Raw genomic sequence first — 23,969 nt, 5'->3', positions numbered from 1 at the left:
CCCTAAACCCTTGGAAAAACACTAAACATTTGGATAAATTCTAAATTATAAATCTTAAACACTAAACTCTAAATCTTAAAAATAAATATTTTTTTTAAATAATCTTTTTTTAGAACTATTGTTATTTTTATTTATTTAATTTTTTATTTTTTATTTTAAAAGCATAATATAATTTGGCAAGTTATTTTGTTTCCTTAATTAAAAAATACTAGATCTAAAATGACAACTTTCTATTGGTTGGTGAACCTTTAGGTTCACACATAAGGGGTGAACCCAAGAAAAAGTCTTTTCAAAATTTAACAAATCCCGTGACAAGGAACATAGGCGTGTCTGAAAACTCTCTAGTGAGAGCACCGACTAGAGAGTAATTTCCGGAACCAAAGCAAAGACAAGATTCCATTAAACGTCATTATCATTAGTGCATTTTAATCCCACATGCGACGACAGAGCGTGACATAAAAGACAGAGAAAGCTTTCGCTTTTCTCAATATGTCCAAATTACAAAAGAACTTTGAAATGCGTGAAACAATTTAAGAAAAAAAAATGCATTATGTTAAATAATTTTACATAAATTGTTACACAATTACCATCATAGTCAAGGACAAGGACCCACCATTTCCATCACTGATCGTGACTGTCTTTGTCACTTAGCAGCTTCATCTTTAGCCGCAGTGGCAGAAACGTAATACGCGACACAAAAGAGGGCATGAAGAAAACACAAGAGCCCTCCAATGGATAGATAATGGTGATGTGTGAACCCACAAGAGGATCTTGACTTGCTGTTCGACATCGCTCCAATCACCAAAGCTCCAAATCCAACGGCGAATACGATCCTGAGATCATCATCCAATCAACACACACCACGTGTCTTTCATTTAGGGACAACAATTATTAATGCCAAGAAGATTGTATTGAGAGTGAGTTAACGTTCAAACTTCAACGTACCAAGTGACGACGAGACAAACCATGGAGATTTGCTTAGTGGAAGAAGATCTTTGAAACTCGTCCTGAGAGCAAATACATAGACAGCCTCCGACCAAATTGATGAGGACATGGGCCATTACCAATATCGCTGCTGCACCTAGACCTAGCCTGAACGCGTCCTGGCTCGGCTCTCTACACTCAAATAGCCACAGCTTCATGTGCTTCACCTACAGCCACATTTGCAACCAGACCGTCTTTTAGAATGTATATTAGAGTATGAACTCGATCTAAACCTTATGGACAGTTTGAGACGGTCCTATAGTGCAAACTATCATCATCATCATGGAAATATATAGAATACCTGATTTTGAGAGGCTTCTCCTTGGATTCCGAGTATTGCAGCACCTACATCTAAGCCTGCGATGACTAAACAAACAAGAATACCTCCTATCCTAGCCATTTTTAATTCTCTTTTTTAATAACTAGGATTTAGTTTTGTTGGAGATACTTTGAGAAGGTTAAATTCAAAATGTGAGTTAAGAAGAGGAGAGGTTTCCCTGTGAGGGAGAGTGTTTCTTGAAAAGAGATATGAGAATGGGTAGTGCAGAGTCTAATGAGTAAATATCTTTTATAACCAAATGGGGTTTGATATATAGTAGTAAAATAAAGTTCTGAGTGCGTGGAAGGGAGAAAAAATGAAATAAACTTTAGAAGACACATTAAAAGGTAGAAAATGATATTAAAAGGACCATGCCATACCTAAAAAAACAGTAGCATCTTGGTGAATGTTTAGCAACTAGCAACAATAAGAAATTAGCATATTGGTAAATAACTATTAACACCAGCTTCATGGAATCGTTTTTGATATATTTTGCACTTAAAGCATCAACTTCACGATAGTTAGAAAATTTTCCAAAATTAAACAAAAGAAAAATCATTTAAACAAGTACTTATGTACTATATATAGAATATTATGCATCCATTCATACCTTTAGGTTTCTTTATGGAACTCTTAATATTTACATAATCTTCATCTTGCAGTTGGAACTTTTATGTGACATTTGGTTCATCGGGCTAAAAGTAAACAACCAAAAGTAAAATCATATATATAACAAACCAATTAAAATTAAACCAGAGTCGAGGTCCTTGGGGTTAGCATATATAGACAACCAGTCAACCAAACCAGTTTAGCATAAGAATTTTAAAAGCCTTGCGGTGATATTAGTAATCTTAGGTTGAACAATGTTCTGAAGTTTGAAACTTTCTTGAATTAAAGATCATGGAACACATGATTAATTTATGTGATTAGTATTTACTATTTACTATTTAGATTTCAATTTAATAAGTAGAGTTGGAAAATTGAAAAATGAACATATCCAATTTTGATCTAGGGCAGACACGAATCATTGACTTTTACTTTTTCAGACCCACTGCATTATTCATAACCATAACACTTTGCCTGTTATACAGAAAAAAAAACGATAGAAACAAAAGATACAGAAGATACCAAGTATCGAAAGGAAAAACATTTGTATACAAAAATCAACAACGATGAGACAACTCACCAAAGACAAGCACACACTCTCTCACTTTCTACACATTGATATTACTACATGTTTGCATTTTACTGATAGAGAGAGTGAGAGACTAAAGTAAGTGGTCATTAGTACACTAACCTTTGGTTTCTGACAGCCAGTGTTGTTCTTAGTTCTTACTTGTTGTCTTTTGCATCCGTTTTAACGGCATTCTCTTTCTCCTCTTCTTCTACTTCTTCCTCCTCGTCATAGTATTTTTCATCTTCATCCTCCTCACTGCCCATGTCATGGTCGAAGTATTCTTCATAGAACTGATCGTCTGTGTCATCATCCTGACCGTTCTCCAGCTTCTTTCTGGGGATTTGTTTGATTAACCTCTCCTGGATACTGTCTCTGATTGCAGTTCCCTATTAAAAGATTACGCATTTGCCATTTTTAATCAAAGGTTATACAGAACGTAAGTACTAACTTGTTAACATATATGCTGCTAGTTGATAATTTCATCAAGATTTAACTTACCATCTTATGGCAACCTTCTTCAAATATTTCGAGAAATCCAGCAACCCATCGATCTGCATTCTCTACCCACTCGTTGCGCAGCATTTTTACAGTTTGGATCTGGAAAATCCGGGTTTAAACATTAACAAAGGAGTGAGAACAGTTGGATATCGCATCGAAATCTTCAAGATGTCGTATTACTAGATAAAGAAAGAAAATGCATGGAAGTTTCAAGCACAGTTGATACAAGTGAACAGGCTTCTACTATAAGGATGAAATAATCTTAAAATTTGATATCGCCTGGCACCACTACTACACATAAAAGAAGTACTATTTAGACTTTCAAAGACAAACGGATTAACAAGCATCAACAAAAAGACAAACTAGAAAAAAGCGATAAGAATACTATTTGCCTAGAAGGTAAAAATCCTAAGAGAAGTGAACGAGGTTCAGGTTATGAGAAGTTGGACTGCAAACGTGACACAAGAAGGTGATAAACAGTCGTGAATATATAGTATACAGAGGGTACAAGCCATAGATTAAGTTTATTCACCTTGAAATTATGATGAACAGCTTATTTGATAGAATGCAATACAATCAAAACGATGGAATCATGATGAACAATTAAGCAAATGGAAGTTGGGAGAAGACATACCTTTTCTCCCACTTTCTCTTGTTGTTCTTTGACCCTCTCCTGGAGTTTTTTTAGCCTCATATTAACTCTAAGTCTCTTTTCCTGTTACAAAATCAATAAACCCAAAGCTGACTCCTCCAATTGAATTTTTTTTTGAAAAACAAGAAAAATGAAGAGGTAGCAAAAAAAGAAGAAGAAGATGGCATGCCTTGACAAAGCTAACTCCAAGATCTTCCCTCGAATATCCTCTATCCAGATTACGCATGACATACTGGTTGTAATCTTTCACTATTCTCATAATAATGTCCGAGGTTGATATTCCTTCAGTCCGCATTGTCTCCTTAAACCTCCCAACTTTCTTAACCTGTATCAAGATGCTCACAGTTAAACCATAAACACACACAAAAAACATCAAAAGCAGAAGTATTATTGCGACTCACAAATTCATAGACATCCTTTCCAGCTCCGCTGGTGTCAGCATACCTGAACGTTGATTCAAACAAGGAAGAGCATAAGAGGTGAAAACAATAATCCTTCAAAAAAATCCAAAACAAGATCAAGACAGAGACAAAAGGAAACATGGTCTTACGGAAGGGAATCATGGGCTACATAATCAATCCGGTTATTGTCAAGAAACTCTTGGTTGATCACCCACGGTGCATCCGGTATGACTTCATCCACCCATCTGTGTAACAAAACAAACTCTCTCTCTAAAACTTCCATTCCATTACTTAAACTACAACAACACAAGGTATGAAAAAAGGCAACTACTTGCAATGCCGAAGTGATTCATATCGCTCTTCAGCAGTCATCACAGTCCTCCCCTTGTACTTATGTGTGGTTTCATCGTTGCAACACCCCACAAGAAGGTAAGTGTTTGGAAACCTAAAGCAACGGCAACACCAATAAGAAACACGAAACCATTTCTCAAAATTACAAAATCAAAAAAGATCAGAACTATTCCAAAATCTCAAGCCTTTTACAAAGAGAGACCTATCAAAATTACACAATCACGATGTATTTGGCAGTAATATTAATCATCAACGAAGATCAAATTATCATCGAGACCATTCTGCACAACTTACTCAAGGAACCTAATTCAACAGATCACAGATCAATATAACACTAATCCATCCGAAATAAAAACGAAATTAGTCAAAGCTATCTCAGGGAGATGAGAGGATACTAACGATTTCTTGGCCTGTTCGAGGGATCGAGCGTGGCCGAAGTGGAAAAGATCGTAGATCCCATCGGCGTAGACGCGGACGGGACGATCAGTCGGAGGCGAACTCTGGATTGCTGTAGAGCCGGGGAGTGCGACGGCGGTGGAAAGGTCGTCTCCAGTGGGATCACCGGTGACGTTGCTCATGTTCTCCGATGATCAGTCGCCTTGTCAAATGGAACGGAAAACTTACAACAAGAAGTGATAGTCGCTTCCCTCTTTTCTATCCTGACGAGAAAATGATTATTAATCTTCTTCTTTTTTTTTTATTAATTGAGACAGGCCGAAATAATTTAATAAATTTTAATCTCATAAATAAATACATTTTATTAATATTAGTAATGATTAATTACTATATATAGTTTTTAAAAATCCGTGTATTTTATTTTAAATTAAAATTATAAACGTTTTATAATTTTAAAATATATAGGTATTGTTTTGTAAATTTACATCTAAATTTACATTTACAAAATAGTAAACACCAATAATCCAATAGTAAAATAAGAAAAAGTATTTTTTTAAAAAATTTACTTAAAATGAAAATACATACCTTTGAATCTAAATAAAAGGATGGATCGATGGCAAGTGTGCTTTGTGTTGGTCCCAGTATTATAGCATCAAATGGTTATATAGTAAGCCAAGGATGATGGTCGCTTCTTGTTGCAGTTACTGCAATCTGCAACCGGGGTGTTGCAAGCTTACACAGCCCAGCTAGACAATGCCTTTATACGTACCTCTTGTCTTCTACTCTCTCATCTGCTACTAGTAAATCAAGGCTCTAGTGTGTTCTCTTTGTTTCAAGTTATTGTACATTACACCTCCAAACCAAAAAAAAAAACTAATTGTACGTTACACTTCATGTTCATTTATTTCTTTTGCGATAATGTTATCGGGACTTCTACATACGAACATTTGATTCATTTTCTCTTTGTGACTTTTTCAGTTTTGTTTTCATTGTTGGCAAAAGCATTGGCTACGTTTCATTGAACTTTGACCAAATGCGGAAGTTTCGATAGCCGCCAGTTTGGCTAAGTTGACCAGCTTTTAATAATTTCAGTTTCTTCATCAATTTCATACATGCAGATAAAGGGTTACAGTTTACATGATTCATTTCAGACTGAAAAACTGTGACGTTGACGAGAATTTTGTTCGACATGTTCAACAGCCAAAAAAAACACTCTTTTTTTGCCCAATGAGAGTATTAAGTATTAACATCTTTACAGTTAATGATCTATCAGTTACGATTTCAATACGGTAACGCTTCATTTTCCTTTGTACACAACTTGGAAATGAAAAAAGACCCGCAACGTGATGTGGATTTTGAAACCAAATAAGTGAAAGTGTCTCTATTAAGGGGGGAAATAATAAAAGGAAAAATAAAAGACGAGGGGCCAAATCAAATGGAAAGAAGTAAAAAGAAAGAGTTTTCCATGGTGAGGACGGTTTGGTCGGTCGGTGGCTCATCTGGTGTAAGTGGGCCTTCTCACTCTTCCTTTTGTACCATCAGCCAGCCATTCATCACACATCCTCTCTTTTTGATTTTTCTTCCTCCTTACCAAATTACAAATCTACCCTTTCTTTCAGTCTATTGTTGTACTAGCACATAGAATGATCGGTGACAAATAGCGTAACTAGGTGGAAATAAAAAGAAAAAAATGAAAAATGGAGAAAATGTGTTATTTTCGTTTCCACTTCATTTTAGTAGAGATGGTCCACGAAAATCAATACACTTTTACCCTTTTTTTTTCCATTTTCAGTTGATTGGTGAAAAAAGTTAGAATGAGAGTAAAAGTCAAATCCAGAGTAAAATTTTACTCCATTAAATACATACAGTTACACTTATAGATTATCAATCACAAAAATTTACATATGTATTTAAGGTAAATCTATATCATTGACAGATTTATGATATTTTTAATCCATTAATAAATGAATTTCTTAGAAAGTTATTAAGAAAATCTTTTAATTTAATAAATTTAACTCCATCAGATTTTAAAAGCATAAAATCATTATTTAAAATATGTTATTATTAGTCTCTGAACTTAATTCAATAATCTTTGTTACTGATCTCTTCCTATTTTAGTCATGACTTAAATTACAATTCTAAAATTTTGGTCTTAAATAAAAAGAAAGCTAATAAATCGGTTTGAATATTCGAGGTAAGAATGATCATGACATCATCTAAGGGGCAAAATGGGAAATAAAATTAAAATGGACGGTTTCCTCGTCCGCCAGTATTTGTCATTCAAAATGGGAAATAAAATTAAAATGGACGGTCTCCCCGTCCAACATACACTGTCCACTTTATAAACCCTAAACTATTCCCTATCTCTCTCTCTCTCTCTCACAAACCCAATCTGCATTTCTTCGTCATCATCTACTCTTTTCTTTTATTTTCTCCCAGCTGCGAGATTTCAAAAGAAGAGGAAAAAAAAACAGAGTAGCATCTCAGATTTAGCAGCTTCACTTGGGTAAGCTTGTTCTTAGTTCTTGTCTTCTTCTTAGTATTTGATGAGTCATTTTAGTTCTGTAACGTGATTCTCTATTGTGATCTTCTTGATTTGTAACGGATCATAAACGCTTCAGATCCTTTATTTTAAAAAAAAAAAAAAAAATGGGTTCGCAGAAAGTTTTGTTGGGGGCGACTCTTCGTCTCCTTCTTATTTACTGATCCTTGCTTGATTTTGAAATTGATCGATCTTATCTCTCTATTTAGATCTCTGAAAATTCGAAAATCCTTTACAATCGCTTCTCCGACCACAGATCCGCCTGATCAAATCATTGTCTCGTACTAGCAGTGTTTCAATCTCAGGATCTCTTTTGTTGTGAACGGATTTAGAAGTTCACGGTGAAATTTTAGTTTCAACTCTTTTTGACCATGGTAAAACTAATCTTTGACTGTGGATGATACTAATATGAATTTCATTGGCATATTCATCATGTAGTGGTAGTTTCTAGTATTATACTAATCATCAACTCATTTGCACACAAAAAATACTAATCATCAACTCTTTTTTATTTTAACTACCAGATCATACTACATATTAATAGACCCTAATTACATACTATATATTAATACACGATAATTAGAATCATGCCTTTTATTTTTGGGTCTTAAGCTCGCAACTTTTGACAAACGAAATAAAGAAGATTACTTGCAACTTTAGTGATATGCTGTCTCTATCAATATAGGGCAGCGAGTAGACCAAAATAAGTTAAGAGAAGTCGAGAAAAACTTATCCGAGATTAGAAAAAGAGAAAAAGACAAAAATAGCACTAAATCAAGTTTTTGTTACCAAACTAGCACTCAAGTTCAAAAGTCACAAAAATAGCACTTAATGTTTTATCAAAAGTCACAAACTTGGGGTTTAGAGTTAAAGGATGGGGTTTAGGGTTTAGGGTTTAGGGTTTAGGGTTTATGGTTTAGGGTTTAGGGTTTAGGGTTTAGGGTTTAGGGTTTAGGGTTTAGGGTTTAGGGTTTAGGGTTTAGGGTTTAGGGTTTAGGGTTTAGGGTTTAGGGTTTAGGGTTTAGGGTTTAGGGTTTAGGGTTTAGGGTTTAGGGTTTAGGGTTTAGGGTTTAGGGTTTAGGGTTTATGGTTTAGGGTTTAGCGTTTAGAGTTGAGAAATGAGGTTTTGGGGATAAGATTTCAAATTTTGAAAAATAAAAAAATTAAAATTTTCAAATGATAAACTTAGAAATGTGCTATTTTGGTCATTTTAGTTTTTGAGTGCTATTTTTGTGATATAAACTTAGAAATGTGCTATTTTGGAGATTTGCCCTTAGAAAAATTCCTCTTTGGATCGAATATTCTTGTGTTTTATACAATAAGATAGAAAATGAAACTTTGTTTGGACTCTGGAACAACCGAAAAAGAAGTTTGTGATTTCTGATGTATTGTTCCACCTTGTGATCCTAAATTAATGGGCTTTTTTCCTTTAGTTATTTTACATTTTAACCAAAGTTTTTGTATGATGTAATTGAAAAATCCGGCGTTACAAAAGCTATAGATGATTACCCATGAGTTTCTTGTTATGAAACACTCTGGCCTGTGAGTCACCGCTCCATCTGTTCGGCGTACCTTATGATTCTTTTCTTTCCCCTATTTTTTATATATATTTAGTTTCTAAAGATTTGCTTTGTAATAATCTTCTTTGGATCCTTTTGTTGCATAATGATGATAAAAGAATTTTTCTATACAAAAAGAAAGAAACTTTTTATCAAAAAAAAAAAAAAAAAAAAAAAAAAACTTACTTTGATGTTGCTGGTTTGATGGCCACTTTACACCTTAACTTATCTTTAGTTTTGTTTGGTAGGGCTTTTTTTAATATTATACACGCATGCTTTACTCATTTGTATCATTGTGGACCTTGTTTGGTGTTCTAACAGATTCAAACTCTGATTTCATCACATGTTACAGCCCGTACTACCTATTGATCTTTGTCTTCTCATGACTGTTTTGGATTCTTTTGCTTTATGATCTTCAACGTATGTCATTTCTTGAAAAATAATAAAACTACGAAGCTAGAAATATTTTATTGAAATGTTATTTCAATTAGTTGTAACGAGAGATGATGTATAATTCCTGTTGACTATTACAATAAATATCTTATCTTATTTGGTTTCGATCTAAATTTTGTTATTAGCTCTTCTCTTTCTTGCAAGCTACTGTTTCAGTCTAATTTATTTATGTAAATAATTCACAATATGATATAAGTAGAAATCAAATAACCTTTTTTTATATATTCGGCAGAACTATAAGTAGCCAGAGTTGCTTGATCATATCATGGAGGAAGCAACTCAAGTAGCGAGTTCCGAGGTCCCTGAAGTGAAAGGAGATGCTGATGACCTTAAGACAGTTGATGTTTCCGTCAAGGTAATGAGTGTTCGGTTTCACAAATTTTATATGCTTGCTTATGGCTATAGTGAACTTTTCTGTCTGTCTATGAAGCTGCATACTAGCACCAACGAATTAAGTAAAGATTTAAATATTTTATTTCTCAATCTATTGCAGCCTGTGACAAAGGAAGGGAAAGAAGAGGATGATGGGGAGTTCATAAAAGTCGAGAAGGAAGCTATTGACAAAGCAGACCATGTTCCTGTCCAAGAGGAAAAGCAAGTTTCGATTGAAAGAAGCTCGAGCGGTTCACAAAGAGAACTACAAGAATCACAAGAAAAGGCCAAGGAGCTAGAGCTGGAACTGGAAAGAGTAGCGGATGAACTGAAACGGTACGAATCTGAGAACACCCACTTGAAGGAGGAGCTTTTGTCTGCGAAAGAGAAGTTAGAAAAAACGGAGAAGAAGCACGGAGAGCTCGAAGCTGTCCACAAGAAGCAGCAAGAGAGAGTTCTTGAAGGGGAAGAGAGACACAGCTCTCAGTTGAAGTCCTTGGAAGATGCTTTGCAGTCACATGATGCTAAAGATAAGGAACTAACTGAAGTTAAGGAAGCTTTCGCTGCATTGGGGATAGAACTCGAGAGCTCGCAAAAGAAGTTGATAGAGTTGGAGGAAGGGCTAAAGCGTTCAGCCGAAGAGGCGAAGAGATTTGAAGAGAAAGTGTCTGAACTAAAAACAGCTCTTGAAGCTTCCGAGGAAGAGAAGAAACAGGCGACCACTCAGCTACTGGAATTAGAATCTTCTCTAAACCAATCATCAGCCAGAAATGCAGAGCTTGAGGAAGATTTGAGAGTAGCTTTCCAGAAGGGCGTAGAGCACGAAGATCGTGCTAACACGACTCACCAGCGCAGCATTGAGCTAGAAGGTCTATGTCAGACATCACAGTCCAAACATGAAGAGGCAGAAGGAAGATTGAGAGACTTGGAGCTTCTACTCCAGACTGAAAAATACAGAATTCAAGAACTTGAGGAGCAAGTTAGCGCACTAGAGGCATTCCAAGTGAAGAGTTCGAGCCTCGAAGCTGCTTTAAACATTGCAACTGAGAAAGAGAAAGAACTGACAGATACAGTGAGTGAGTACGGTTTGAAGATCAGTGAGTCTGAGAGTCTGTTAGAAAGTCTCAGGAATGAATTGAGTGTGACACAAGGAAAGTTAGAGAGCGTTGAAAACGACCTAAAAGCTGGTGGCTTACGTGAAGGCGAAGTAATGGAGAAGCTGAGGTCTGCTGAAGAGAGTCTTGAGAAGAAAGGAAGAGAAATAGATGAAGCTATGACTAAAACCAAGGAGCTTGAAGCTTTGCATGAGTCTTTAAGTAAAGACTCTGAGGATAGAATCCAAAAGGTGATGGAGGAGTTCACTAGCAGAGACTCAGAGGCAACTGAGAAACTGAAAGGCCTTGAGGAGATAGTAAAATCATATGAAGAGAAGTTGGCTGAAGCGTCTAGCAAATCTTCTTCTCTAAAAGAAGAGCTTGATCAGCTTAAGGCCAAGTGTGATGTTCTTGATAAAGAAAATGGGGATCTGGCTGAAGTAAATCTAAAGCTGAACCAGGAGCTAGCTAATCATGGATCAGAGGCTAACGAGTTGCAGACAAAGCTCTCTGCTCTGGAGGCTGAGAGGGAGCAGGCAACAAAAGATCTAAAGGATGAGCTGCAGTCAGTTATTGCAAAGCTTGAGGAGCAAGTAACAGTAGAGAGGTCTAAAGCTGATACTTTGGTGTCCGAGATTGAGAAGCTTAGAGCAGTGGCTGCTGAAAAGACTGTTTTGGAATCACAAGTTGAAGAACTTGAGAAGAGTTTGAAAAAAATCGAAACTCAGTTGAAAGAAGAGGTAATACACTCATCTACAACTGTTGTTATAAGATTCTTATATAATAACAGTACTGGTTTGATGTTTCTGCAGGTTGAAAATGCAACGGCTGCGTCTGTAAAAGTGGCAGAACTGACCTCAAAACTGCAGGAAGGCGAACATATCGCTAGTGACCGAGATGCGCTCAGTGAGCAAGTGGTTCAGCTTCAGAAAGAGCTTAAAGCGGCTCAGAGTTCTATTGATGAACAGGTTATTGATCTTTCTTCTGTTTAAACTTCTACATATCTCACATACGCTTATGGACAAATCCATCTTCCCTCATTATGTTATAAGCTCTGATATATTTACCTTGGAAACAGAAACAAACATATTCGCAGAAGCATTCAGAGCTGGAGTCTGCACTAAAGCAATCACAAGAAGAGACTGAAGCTAAGAAAAAGACAATCACTGAATATGAGTCAAAGGTCAAAGATCTTGAACAGAAAGTGAAGCTCGCGGATGCTAAGACTAAGGTTAATCATAATATCTCAGCTCAGAACTTGTTTGACTGATAACATTCATACATCTAGGAGTAAAATGACAGAATATCCGTTAAGATACCTTCTTACATTATAGACTTTGATCACTTACTTATACCAAACTTTGCAGGAGACTGAGGCAATGGATGTAGGCATTAAGTCTCGAGACATTGACTTGTCCTTTTCTTCACCAACGAAACGTAAGAGCAAGAGGAAGTCAGAGGCATCAACTTCTTCTTCGGGCAACGTTACTGCTACCACTCAGACGGCTTCAACTTCACATCTCATGACAGTGAAGATCATGTCCGGAGTGGCTTTGGTTTCCGTTATCATCGGTATAATTCTTGGGAAAAAGTATTAGACTCTCTTCTGGTGTGGTGTGATGTTCATTCTATCATTTTTATTTTATTTTGGGGTTTTGAATTCTGATCAAACTCTCTCATAAGGCCAATGATATAGATGTAATGCTTATCAGAGTTTATGAAGCTCTGCATGTTCTCTCTGCATATTGTTTTTGGTTTTCGTTTTTCTGGATTGGGGTTATTTTCTGGCTTGTAGGTCAAACAATGTTTTGATACTCTAATTAAATTAAATGAAGGTGAAGTTAATTGATAGTTTTCTCTGTACATTTGTCATGGTTTTTAGGTAACATAAAACATTGGCTAGTTTTAATTATTTTGGTCATTTTAGATAATTTTTTTGGAAAATGTTAGATAATTGGAATAATTTTAGATAATGCAGTTTTATATCTTTTTGGATATTTTATGTAGATTTATAATTATAAATTGTATTTACATATTTGATTATTTTATAGTTAAATATAATTATTATTTTAGATATAATAAATTTATTTGTATATTTGAATACTACTTGTTTTTTTATTAGATTTTGGTCCAGTTTAGATTTTTTTAAGATATATGAACTATTTGTTGTGAAACAAGATAATAGAATATGTATGTTTCTATATTATTCATAAACATAAAGAGCACTTTATATATAGGGAATTACATCGTCGTAGAATAATGAAAAAACTAAAGAAAAGAAATACAAATATGGAAAGAGTACAAATCATAATCTAATAAGGAAAAAGCAAGATGCCGATTCTCTCTTCCTCTCTCCTTACAGTAGAGTCTCTCTCTAGCATTGGGCCGGTTATGAATATCCACGAATTTATAACACTATTTGGATATTTTTAATTTTTTGGTTCGGTTCTTTTTAAATTTTGTTTAGTTCGGTTCTCTCGGTTTTGGATAAATTATCCAGGTACGAAAAACCGGTTCCGCGCAAACTAGTTGGACCGATTAATTTAAAGAAGCTCGCTCCGGTTAACTCGACCCGAGTTGCCTATATAAACCAAACCACTCCACTGAACGTCTCTCCACTCTCCTTCCTCAACTTCCCTCCTCTCTTTGAACTTTCCACAGTGAGAAGAAAAGAACGATGACTCTAACCCTAAGCATGGCGGAAACCCTAGATGCTCTAATCGATAACTCCCAGGAAACCGATTACTCCTCCGCTCACCCCGAGGAAGACAACACTCAGAACATCGATCTCTCTCTCCTCCGTATCAACAGCTTCGGTAACTCCTCCGATCGCCGCCGCGCGAACTCGTCTCCTCCGCAGTTTCCATCGCACAGATCTTTCGGGTCTTCCTCCCCCGCCGCCGCCACCAGCCCCGTGAAACGCCCCTCCCCGGAGTCGAAAGAAGCCGACGAGCGTAGACGCAAGAAGCTGTTTCTTCCCCCACCACGTGACGCCGAGGATGACGAAACGATGTCGAATCGCTTGGGATACTCGAAGATTCCGCTTCCTGTGGATTCTAATCCGACGCGAGTCCGTTCGTCTCCGATCTACAGACGATCTCTCTCCGATACGTTTTCTTCCCGAAGCGGCGTCGCTCAGGAAACAGCACCGTCTCTGCCGCCACGGCCACCGGTCTTCCGGCGGTGCGTCTCCGATGTTTCGCCGGCGTTTCATGGAACTGATCTTGCGAATCAAGAAACGTCCGAAGCCAATAAGGTTATAAGAGTATTTTGCTATTCGTTTTTTTACGATTTAGGGTTTCTGATGTTGTTGTGTTGATCATCGCAGATGCTCTATGCTATCAAGAATGGAGTTGTTGAATTGGATCAGTGGTGTAACAAGCTTCTACAGTACGGTGAATCGGTGAAACAAGATGGCAGTAGTCCTAAGGTGTTTGATTCTTGATTCTCATTGAGAAGATGTTTCTTGTTCAGCAAGGACAGCTAATCCAAAGATTTTTTGATCATGCATGGCAGCGTCTTATCAAGGAGGGAGTTCGTGAACTGGATCAGTGGTGTAACAAGCTCATCAAGTACGGTGAAGACAGTAGTCCTAAGGTTCGAGATTCTCCCACTTTTGTTCTGCTATAACCTTGTGGGTTAAAGTCTCTTTTTTGGCACCGTACGTGCAGGCACAAGTTGAGTCACCAGAGGAGGAGCACGACAAAGAGTGTAAAGAAGGAGTGAAGGTGGACAGAGTTGGTGAGGCTTTTGTTGTTGAGATCAACTGTCCTTGTGGAAGAAACTACAGAACTCTCTTCTCTGGCCGTGACTGCTACTACAAGCTCTTGTAGACATGGTGGTTTTCATCATCATCACCGTATGTGGAAGGATCTCTCTCATGCTTGATACTAGCTATACACATTTTGTTTCATTCGTATTGTTTGGTACAGATTGTTCCATACGCTTCTTCGTTTTATAGATACTATACACATTGTTCTAGTGTCATACTCTTGTTACCCTCATTCATTGAACTGGATGTGATTTTTGTGTGTGTTTGATATCATGCTCAGAGGATGGTAACAGTCTAAATGGCATCGTAAGGAAGTAGCATCCAAAATCCACTCAGTCTGCTGACTTGTCTTTTTGACCTCAAAAGTAAAAACCCTTTAAAGATATGCGTGTATATATTCCTAAATCAAGACACTAAAGTAAAGTTATATATATTCAGGACCGCTAAAGTAAAGTCTAAAGCGTTCTTGTTTTATAGTTTCAAGGATAAAAGATGTTTCCACGGCTTTTGATATCAACTGAGAAACAAAGGATAGTAGTTCATAACAACAGAACACAAATTGAGTGTTTTATATTGGACCGTCGTATTCATCCAAAAATAAATAAAAATGAAGATGCAACCCAAAAATAATTCGACAATGAATATGATAGTTTTTTTTTTTTTTGATAACTCAATGAATATGAATATGATAGTTTTTTTTTCTTTTTCATCAAACAACGGTTCTATTTCTCAAACTTGAGTTTGTTTCAGGAACCGGACTAGAAACAAAACAACCAGTATAGTACAACTCCCTATTGAAAGTTTTTGCTATCTTTGCTAATGACTCTAAAGAAACATTTTCAGAAAGGGGAATAAACACAATAGAGAAAGATCTATTCTTCAGTCTTGTCAGTTCCTTTAATTCAGTTGAAAGGATAACAAAATATGATACTTTTATGTTGGTTAACTTGTTATTGCATATTTCTTCTTCATCGTCCAGAAGGCAGCATAGTATCGATTCTGCAAAACAAAACAAATATATAGTTCATTTTGTTCTCTTGCAGTGAGAAAACCAAATATAATTGAAATAGATATGAAAAACTTGAATTATATTTTTCATTTGAAGTAAATTCTTCAACTATAAGACCATCTAAACTGTTTACCAACATAAAAGTATATTTTAGAATCAATAAATTCTTAAACCAGAAGAAAAGATTTTTGTATAGAAAATTGTAAATTTATATTCGACCTATCAACCAATTTTGGAGACAAGCGGCAAAATCAAGGCACAATTTACCAACTTCATAAGTACACAAGATTACTTATACTATAAAAATTTTGATTCGTAAACTAATACAAATTCTAATTAGTTATTAAATATGCCAGTTTAAAAAAAATCTATCTTTTTAAATTCCAACTATAAAAGCATAGCAAGATTTAGTTGCAAATAAACCTACATACATTTCGACAAAAGACTATGAGTATGAAATTAGATATGTTCATTTATGTAATAAAAGACTTGCTTATTTCTTTATTTTTATTAAGACATGCTTTGTTCATTTCAGAAACATATATCTTCTTCCCATTTAAAATATTATTTAATTTAGACAAATACATATATATATATATATATATATATTATCTGTATATATTATAAAGTAAAAAGTTCTAGTATATTCCACCTTTCAATTTTTATAGTTTATAAAATTAAAATCTAAGTAACTTCTAAATTAGTATATATACCATATAATCTTATTATTTAAAACATTAAATGACCAAATATAATTGAAATAGATATGAAAAACTTGAATTATATATTTCATTTGAAGTAAATTCTTCAACTATTAGACCATCTAAACTGTTTACTAGGCAAGTTTTATGTAAGTTATTAACAAATAATGACTTAGACCTATACAAATCGTCTATCACCTTCGGTGACAAGGTGGAGGAAAATGTCAAAGCGGAGATACATAACAAGCTTGGAATCAGAAATGTGGGTGGGGCTATCTCATATCTAGGACTTCCCGAATGTTTCAGTGGATCCAAATTATATATGCTGAATTTTATAAAGGAGAGGATAAAGGAGAGATTCTCAAAATGGTTCTCTAGAGTACTATCTCAAGGGGGCAAAGAAGTGGTGATGAAGTCTGTGGCAAAGGGATGAATGTTTTTGCAATGAGTTGTTTTAAACTCCCAAAATTCACATGTGACCATATATCAATCGATATGACTCACTATTGGTGAAGTTCAATAGAAGAAAAAAAAAATACATTGGTTGAGCTGGGAGAAATTATATCTGCCCAAGAGCCTTGTTGGTATGATATTCAAGGACATCCACTTATTCAATCAAGCCTTGCTGGCCAAGGAGGTTTGGAGGTTATTAAATGATCATGAGTGCCTTCTAGCGAGATTTCTGAAAAGTAGGTAATTTGCAAACTCTACTTTTGAAACAACGGCTCTTGGCAATAGGTTATCTTTTGATTGGAGAAGTATCATTTTTGGCAAAGAATTGCCTGATGAAAGTATGTGTCCACTATGATCTGTAATGGACAAAACACCTTGTTTCAGGCATCCCCGTGGATTGACGATGGACAAAGGAAAAGATCACCATTAATGAAGAACATGTTTGTAAATATTGACCTGAAAGTTTTGGAGCTGATAAATCCGGTGAGTGACTGGGATAAAAGGTAATGGGTGGTTATGGGCTATTGAAGGCATGGCAAGTCTTGGATTCCAGAAGATTATTTTTTGGGTTGAAATCATCGGACTTGTTAGGTGATGTGACAAGATCAATAGCTTGGTCATTCTTTAAGTGGATAATTAGTAAGATTTTAAAGTCTCTACATTCTTTTGGCGATCGAAGCTGGAAAATTTTGGCACCTCAACTAGTACTCTGGCTATGTTGATTGCAAGAACCGTAATCACTAAGAATTTCTCACAATTATATGTAGTTAGAGGCTTCCCCTAATGGCCTTTATATTATTTTATCTAACATAGCCTCTTTTGCCTCCAATTCTGTAGTGGATTTGATCCAAACTATGCCTAGGCATAAAATCCGGAACCCAAAATCCAAACCAAATCCAAATCGAAAAACCCCATCCAGAACTGTAAAAATACTCAAACGGATCTTCTAGGGTGGTATAAAAATATCTGAACCCAAAGTATTATTAACTGAACTCGAAATGGATAACCAAAAAATCCGAAATTAATAGTCAATATAAATATTTAAAATATATATAAGAGTTTCAAATATTAATTCAATTGTTATGGTAATATGATATAAAAATAAATATTAAAATTTAAAATAAATACTTTAAGCACATAATTAGGTATAAATAAGTATTTTATAATTTTCTCATTGAAATAAAAAGTCTATTCTCTCTATAAGATAATACATATTTCTTACAAATGATGTTTGTTTTCATGCTTGATTTAACATTTTATTGTTATTTTATTAATTTTATGTGTTTTGTTTTATGTGTTTTGGATTAATTTTTATTCAGTTTGGGTTTTTTTTATGTTTTTCTTTAAAATTTTGTATTTTACTTCAGAACCGAACCGATATAACCCAAATCCGAACAATATTTGGTTACTTTATGGGTTTTAAGATGCAATACAATTTTGAACCGAACCCGAAGTGTTATTATCCGAACCCGATCCATACTAATAAAAATATTAGAATGAGACCTAGGAGTGTAAATCCGAAAACTCAAAAATCAGAAATATCCGTCCGAACGGATACCCGAACACCTATGCCTAATCCAAACATTTATAATTGAATGAAATACTTACAGCGAAAAAAGAGAGGATTTCCAAAAAAAAACAAAGGGAAAATTCCTTAAAAATACATGAACTAATTTCCATTTGCTAATAAAATATACGAACTATTTAGATATCTGTTTAATACATGAACTAACTTCTGTTGCTTATTAAATACACAAACTTTTGAAATTCGTAGATTTTACACATCATTTTAGACGGCGTCAACTATGTTTAACTGAAGTGATGAAGACGTTAATGTTTAATTAAAAACGTGTTTAAATTGTGAAAAGAAAATTCCTTAAAAATACACAATAGTTTGCGTATTTAATGGGAAACAAAAATTAATTCGTATATTAAACATGGATTCAAAATAGTTTGTGCATTTTATTAGAAAATAAAAATTAGTTCATATATATATAAGGAATTTTATTTTCATAATTTAAACACGTGTTTAGTTAAACACTAACATCGTCTTCAATTCTGTTAAACATAGTTAACGCCGTCTAAAGCGATATATAAAATCTTCGAATTTCAAAAGTTTGTGTATTTAATAAGCAACGGAAACTAGTTCATGTATTAATCAATGATCCAAAATAGTTTGTATATTTTATTATCAAATGAAAATTAGTCTTAGCCGAAACAAATGAAATAAAAGATGTTTTGTCGCGGCTCAGGTCCGCAGAAAATCTGTAAAAAATAATAAGCCCATTAGACTGGCCCAGGTTTGCAACAAATCTGTCAAAATCGTTTTAAGCAGCGTCTTCAGTAAACCCTAAATATATAAACTCATCACTCAATTTTCGCTGGCCTTCACCTCGTCCTTGTAGCCTCTCTCTCAGGTTCGGTCTCTGAACACTCTTCTGCAACAGCTGTTCGGTTTACCTATTTTGTACGATTTCAATCTGTGTCTTGTTCGTAAACTCTTCAGCTTTCTTCTTGCTGACACCTGTTTCGCTTCATTACAAATCACTTTTGGATTGAATGTTTTTTACCTTTATTTACAGATTTTAAAAGGAACTTTTGCTTTTCTTCGTTCCCAAGGCAATTCAGAGAGTCAACATGTCTGGGTAAGCTTCTCTTTCGATGCAGCTATGTTGTTACATTTCTCAAAATGTCTTCTGAGTCTGTGATAGATCTGTAGTTTAGTGTTTACAGATTCATTTTTAGGTTTACAGATTAGGACCTGTGTATGTACTAATTTAGGTTTAATCACATAGAATCAGTTTTCATAATCATATCGCTTAATTGCATAATCTTTGTTTTTTTATAATAAAGTATTTTCTTTCTTTTGGTTTATAAGTGATGAAGCTGCTGCTGCTCCTGCTGTTGTTCCTCCGGTTGCTGAGGCAGCTGCTGCCATTCCAGAGGACATGGATCTGTTGACTGCATTGGAGTTGACGCTAAGGAAAGCTCGTGCTCACGGTGGTGTGGTTCGTGGTCTCCATGAAAGCGCTAAGCTTATTGAGAAGCGTTCTGCTCAGCTTTGTGTCTTGGCTGAGGACTGCAACCAGCCTGATTACGTTAAGCTTGTCAAAGCTCTTTGCGCTGATCACAACATCAACTTGCTTACTGTTCCAAGTGCCAAAACCCTCGGTGAATGGGCTGGTGTAAGTGGTTTGGTTATAGTTCTCTCATTATCTGAAGGAATGTTTGGTTCAACACTTTCTATATTAATAGTCTTGAATGTGCTTTTGCAGCTTTGCAAGATTGATTCAGAGGGGAATGCAAGGAAGGTTGTTGGATGCTCGTGCCTTGTAGTCAAGGTAAAGAGTCTAATTACATGTCTCATTTACTTGTATAATGTGTTCTGGTGATTTATTCGTGGTGCGCTACTGTTAACAGGATTACGGTGAGGAGACAACTGCACTCAACATCGTCAAGAAGCATATTGAATCTAACTAAAATCAGCAAAGTCAGATTTCAAATGTTTTCATTCCCAAAAGAAACACATTTTGTTTTTCTTGTGGCCACTTTCTTTACCTCTTGTCTTCGTTGTTTTTGATATTGAATACAGTACTTGTTAGTAGACAGAGTCTTGTTGAGATTTGTTTTGAAAATGCATTTTTGATGTTAGCTATTGCTTGCTCGTCCTCTTTATTCAATATACTCGATTTCTATACATATTATTGAATTGATAACTAGATAATCTAGAGAACCAAGCAAAAATAGATCAAGCAGGCAAACCGACAACCAAGAGATATCATCACAACGGTTATAAAGAAACCTTTGGTTTAATTCTAGGAAGCATGTCATCGTAGTTGCAGGAATGTCAGTCTTTGAGAATCTCCGAGTGAACATCCTGAAAATAATTGATAATGCCAAAGAGCAAAACATCAACAGAATTCTGAGTGGAGAGTGTAAGCTCGAGGCTGCAATGTTGATCAAGTCTAGTCTGTTTGGCAGGCACTAGGATATGTTATCAAAACTCTCTTGTGATGCCGAATTCTTGAGTCAGTCCTGCGCCCATAAGTCCACCAAGAACATTACCTCCATTGGAGAGAGTAGAGTTAACTCTCAAGTTCTATAAAGTCTTTAACTAAAACTCATTCACAAGCTTCAGGTTCTCTACATAGTCCATAAAGGTGAAAGCCTTATAACTCTGAAACCCTTCCAACCCTTGAACTCCAACTTTTACGATAGTATTTTTTTTACGATATTGTGTGCGACAGCACGATCATATTTGTACCAATAAATCCAACAAAGCCTACACATTCTCCAACCATATTCTTCCATATAGGAGGAGGCAGCACGTATTTATGCGTCGACCACTCCTGCTTTTGAAAATCTCCTATAACCACAAACTCAAAACTTCTACTTGCTCCATCAGCGTAGTCATATATTCCCTTGGCAGAGAAGCGAGCCTAACTTGCCATGGTAGTTTATCAGTTTTCCACAAAGTACTGCTGTCTTGAAAGTCGTTTCCAATTCAATATAACTGAACTCCTCGGACCTAACGTCAAAGCAAACTATTATAGGAGCTCCTGTAGGCACATGAACAGCTGGATAATACAAAACACCATTGATGCATATCCCATCATGTAAAGAATGATGGGGTACGCAACACTTGATCATTCTCCATTCAAGTTTCTGAGTTCCTAATGTCAGAACTTGATGCTGCACATAAGGAAGGGAGGAAAAATGGTTTGAGTACAATACCTTGAATTGTTTATCAATGGGAACATACCCCAAAAAGCTTACCATGCTAGGGTTACATATTTTATGTACGGTCGAGATCATATTTTTTGGTCCCTCTGAGATCTTATCTCTAACTGCAAGACAGACCAAGCCATGGACATGACCAGCATTCTGACATGAAGAACCACAAAAAGGGACACGCGAACGATAATTGGCGGCTACAGAAGAAGAAGACGACTTCTCATCAGGGTTTTGGGGCTGAGTTGACGAGAAGAATACTTATCCTCCTTTTATTATTTGTTTGATAAATACAGAGAATTTACATGACCAACTATGGAAACCACTTTATTTACGGGCTATAGTCCGAAACTTAACTAGACGATCACCCAATACATATTACTAGGTAGGTAAGAATTTAAAGATATTGTTGGCTAAGAATTAATAAACCATAGCTCCTGAGTGCTTTCTAAACCAAGGCTGTAAAGTTTAGACAATATCCATAGAAGATTTCCAAAAACAGAGAAAATTGTAATGCAATAAGCCAGAATAATGATAAGTACACAAACCAGTAAAAACATAAGGACTAATTTTAAAGGTCCCATCATCACAAGCCAAACAAGATTTGTTATCTTAATTAAAACTCTTGCACAAGCTTTAGGCCCTCTACATGGTCTAGAAAGATGGAACAGTCGAAACACTTAAATGCTTCCACCCCTTGGATTCCAACTTTTACGATAGTATTTTTCTCGATATTGTAGTAAATAACGTAGGAATGGCGCGACAACACGATTGTATTTGTACCAAAAAATCCAGCAAAGCCTAACATGCCTTCTCCAACCACATTCTTCCACGTAGGAGGCAACATGTATTTGTGTGTTGACCACTCCTGCTTTTCTAAATCTCCTATAACCAGCAATTCAAAACTTCTTGCTTTATCACCCCAGGGATGCCCTTCGAAGATAAGTGAGCCTAACTTGCCATTGTAGTTTATCAGAGGTCCGTCAGATATTAATGTCTCGAAAGTCTTTACCACTTCTATATAACTGAACTCCTCGGACTTAAAGTCAAAGCAAACTATCACAGAAATTCCTGTATACGCATAGAAAGCTCGATAATACAAAACACCATTAATGCATATCCCTTTAGGACAAAAAGAATGGGGCATGCAACACTTGGTCAGTCTCCATTCAAGTTTCTGAGTTCCTAATGTCAGAATTTGATGCTGCGGACCAAGAATATAATGGTCTGAGTTCCATTCCATGGACAATACCTTGAATTGTTTATCAATGGAAACATACCCCAAAAAGCTTACCAACTTAAAAATGCTTCTCACCCCAACCATTGTTGTCTTCACTTTGGGTAAGGTTAAAGTTTGTCCCGTGCTAGGGTTACATATTATATGTTCCTTTAAGATCTCCTTATCTATATATGTAAGACAGACCAACCCATGGACAGGATCACTAATGTGAAAGGAAGAACCACCATAGGGGACACGCGAAAGATAATTGGCTGTTAACGACGCGTTCTCATTAGGATTTTTAAGTTGAGGTGACGAGAAAAATAAGACCTGGCCTTTTTCACCGTAGGCCAACAACATATGAGGCCGAACTGAAGATCTAGTGGCGAACAACGTCGTGAAATAAGGAAGGCGAAGTATGGAGGCCCACAGCTTCGATACGCAAAGACATCTCCCTATAGACTTTACAGGCAGTCTCGAGAGTATTTCCATAACGAGATCAATAGGTAGCGGCTTTGAGTTTTCTCTTCCATTCAACAAGATTTTTGATTCTGTATTTAGCTGCAGTTCCATGGTGGAGAAGACTCAGCAGTAAACCCTAGAGCTTCCCGTGAGGTTGTAACTTCGTATACAGCCATATATATATAACAAACATACAGAAAGCCCATGTAGCCCAAAATCTGAGACCACGTGTGTTTGTTTCGCTTGTCGGCCACGAAAGCCTATTCCATCACACCTCTGTTTTTTTTTTTAAAGAAAATAATGCATCTGGTTTCACTTATGTTTCAAAAAAAAGCTTGACTTTGCTTTTAGAACTTGTTTTGAGTTCTGATAAAAGTAATCATTATAACAAAGCCTTGATATATAGAACATTATAATCATATTCAGTTTCTTTTAGGTGGGTGGAATATGGCTGACCCGTTAATTCATATAGGCCTATATACAATTAAGATTGGTCTCATCTATACTATTATTTATTAAGTGATTTAGCTTATTTGTCATGATTTCCATGATTTTAGATAATTTTGCTTATTTGCCATGTTTTATTTAGGTTTAAGTTGAGTCATTAATTTATTAATAGTTTTTAGTTGAGTCCATAATTTATTCATTTAAATAATATAACTATAAAATATGTAATTAGATATATAATTATTTTGATTTTGCTTATTTGTCATGTTTTCCATGATTTTAGTCAATTTTGCTTACTTTTCATGTTTTTATTAAGTTTTAGCTTAGTCATTGATTTATTAATAATTTTTAGCTGAATCACTAATTTATTAATTTAA

The 23,969-nt window shown here is 35.6% G+C and overlaps 6 protein-coding genes and 1 pseudogene across 9 annotated transcripts; 3 read left to right on the top strand and 4 right to left on the bottom strand.

Moving 5' to 3' along the window:
- Positions 1–394: 394 nt before the first annotated feature.
- On the bottom strand, positions 395–1,550 carry LOC106332356. Its single transcript, XM_013770825.1, has 3 exons — positions 1,286–1,550; positions 946–1,151; positions 395–833 (listed from the first exon to the last, which is right to left on the bottom strand). Exons 1-3 carry the CDS (start codon positions 1,382–1,384, stop codon positions 644–646), a joined length of 495 nt encoding a protein of 164 aa, XP_013626279.1. The 5' UTR covers positions 1,385–1,550; the 3' UTR covers positions 395–643.
- Positions 1,551–2,330: 780 nt separating this feature from the next.
- Positions 2,331–5,051, bottom strand: LOC106328644 (choline-phosphate cytidylyltransferase 1). The gene is made up of 8 exons (XM_013767126.1): positions 4,782–5,051; positions 4,363–4,476; positions 4,181–4,276; positions 4,032–4,074; positions 3,800–3,955; positions 3,613–3,693; positions 2,979–3,077; positions 2,331–2,866 (listed from the first exon to the last, which is right to left on the bottom strand). Exons 1-8 carry the CDS (start codon positions 4,958–4,960, stop codon positions 2,636–2,638), a joined length of 999 nt encoding a protein of 332 aa, XP_013622580.1. The 5' UTR covers positions 4,961–5,051; the 3' UTR covers positions 2,331–2,635.
- A 2,032-nt stretch (positions 5,052–7,083) lies between these two features.
- Positions 7,084–12,649, top strand: LOC106335104 (putative leucine-rich repeat-containing protein DDB_G0290503). Its single transcript, XM_013773531.1, has 6 exons — positions 7,084–7,284; positions 9,565–9,687; positions 9,826–11,538; positions 11,611–11,766; positions 11,877–12,029; positions 12,166–12,649. Exons 2-6 carry the CDS (start codon positions 9,598–9,600, stop codon positions 12,394–12,396), a joined length of 2,343 nt encoding a protein of 780 aa, XP_013628985.1. The 5' UTR covers positions 7,084–7,284; positions 9,565–9,597; the 3' UTR covers positions 12,397–12,649.
- Positions 12,650–13,389: 740 nt separating this feature from the next.
- LOC106333776 lies at positions 13,390–14,821 on the top strand. Of its 3 annotated transcripts, XM_013772184.1 has the most exons (4): positions 13,390–14,054; positions 14,127–14,228; positions 14,315–14,395; positions 14,470–14,821. In XM_013772184.1, exons 1-4 carry the CDS (start codon positions 13,476–13,478, stop codon positions 14,629–14,631), a joined length of 924 nt encoding a protein of 307 aa, XP_013627638.1. In that variant the 5' UTR covers positions 13,390–13,475; the 3' UTR covers positions 14,632–14,821. The 3 variants fall into 3 exon arrangements, 2 of the variants coding, with proteins under 2 accessions (XP_013627638.1, XP_013627639.1); XR_001268460.1 differs by having other exon boundaries at positions 14,127–14,395; positions 14,470–14,518; XM_013772185.1 differs by lacking the exon at positions 14,315–14,395.
- A 4,236-nt stretch (positions 14,822–19,057) lies between these two features.
- LOC106331626 (40S ribosomal protein S12-2) lies at positions 19,058–20,395 on the top strand. 2 transcript variants are annotated; one of them, XM_013770016.1, is made up of 5 exons: positions 19,058–19,150; positions 19,316–19,378; positions 19,612–19,918; positions 20,009–20,074; positions 20,154–20,395. In XM_013770016.1, the coding sequence occupies exons 2-5, from the start codon at positions 19,371–19,373 to the stop codon at positions 20,211–20,213; spliced, it is 441 nt and encodes a 146-aa protein (XP_013625470.1). In that variant the 5' UTR covers positions 19,058–19,150; positions 19,316–19,370; the 3' UTR covers positions 20,214–20,395. The 2 variants fall into 2 exon arrangements, with proteins under 2 accessions (XP_013625470.1, XP_013625471.1); XM_013770017.1 differs by having other exon boundaries at positions 19,138–19,200.
- Positions 20,396–20,847: 452 nt separating this feature from the next.
- Positions 20,848–21,512, bottom strand: LOC106329836 (annotated as a pseudogene).
- Positions 21,513–22,024: 512 nt separating this feature from the next.
- On the bottom strand, positions 22,025–23,276 carry LOC106333710 (F-box protein DOR-like). Its single transcript, XM_013772131.1, has one exon. The coding sequence runs from the start codon at positions 23,254–23,256 to the stop codon at positions 22,081–22,083; it is 1,176 nt and encodes a 391-aa protein (XP_013627585.1). The 5' UTR covers positions 23,257–23,276; the 3' UTR covers positions 22,025–22,080.
- Positions 23,277–23,969: the final 693 nt, after the last annotated feature.

The sequence above is a fragment of the Brassica oleracea genome, chromosome C3 (genome assembly GCF_000695525.1).
Source record: "Brassica oleracea var. oleracea cultivar TO1000 chromosome C3, BOL, whole genome shotgun sequence".
Classification (NCBI taxonomy): Eukaryota; Viridiplantae; Streptophyta; class Magnoliopsida; order Brassicales; family Brassicaceae; genus Brassica; species Brassica oleracea.
Note: the sequence above shows the minus strand (reverse complement) of the source record. Positions and strands in the feature narration are given on the sequence as shown.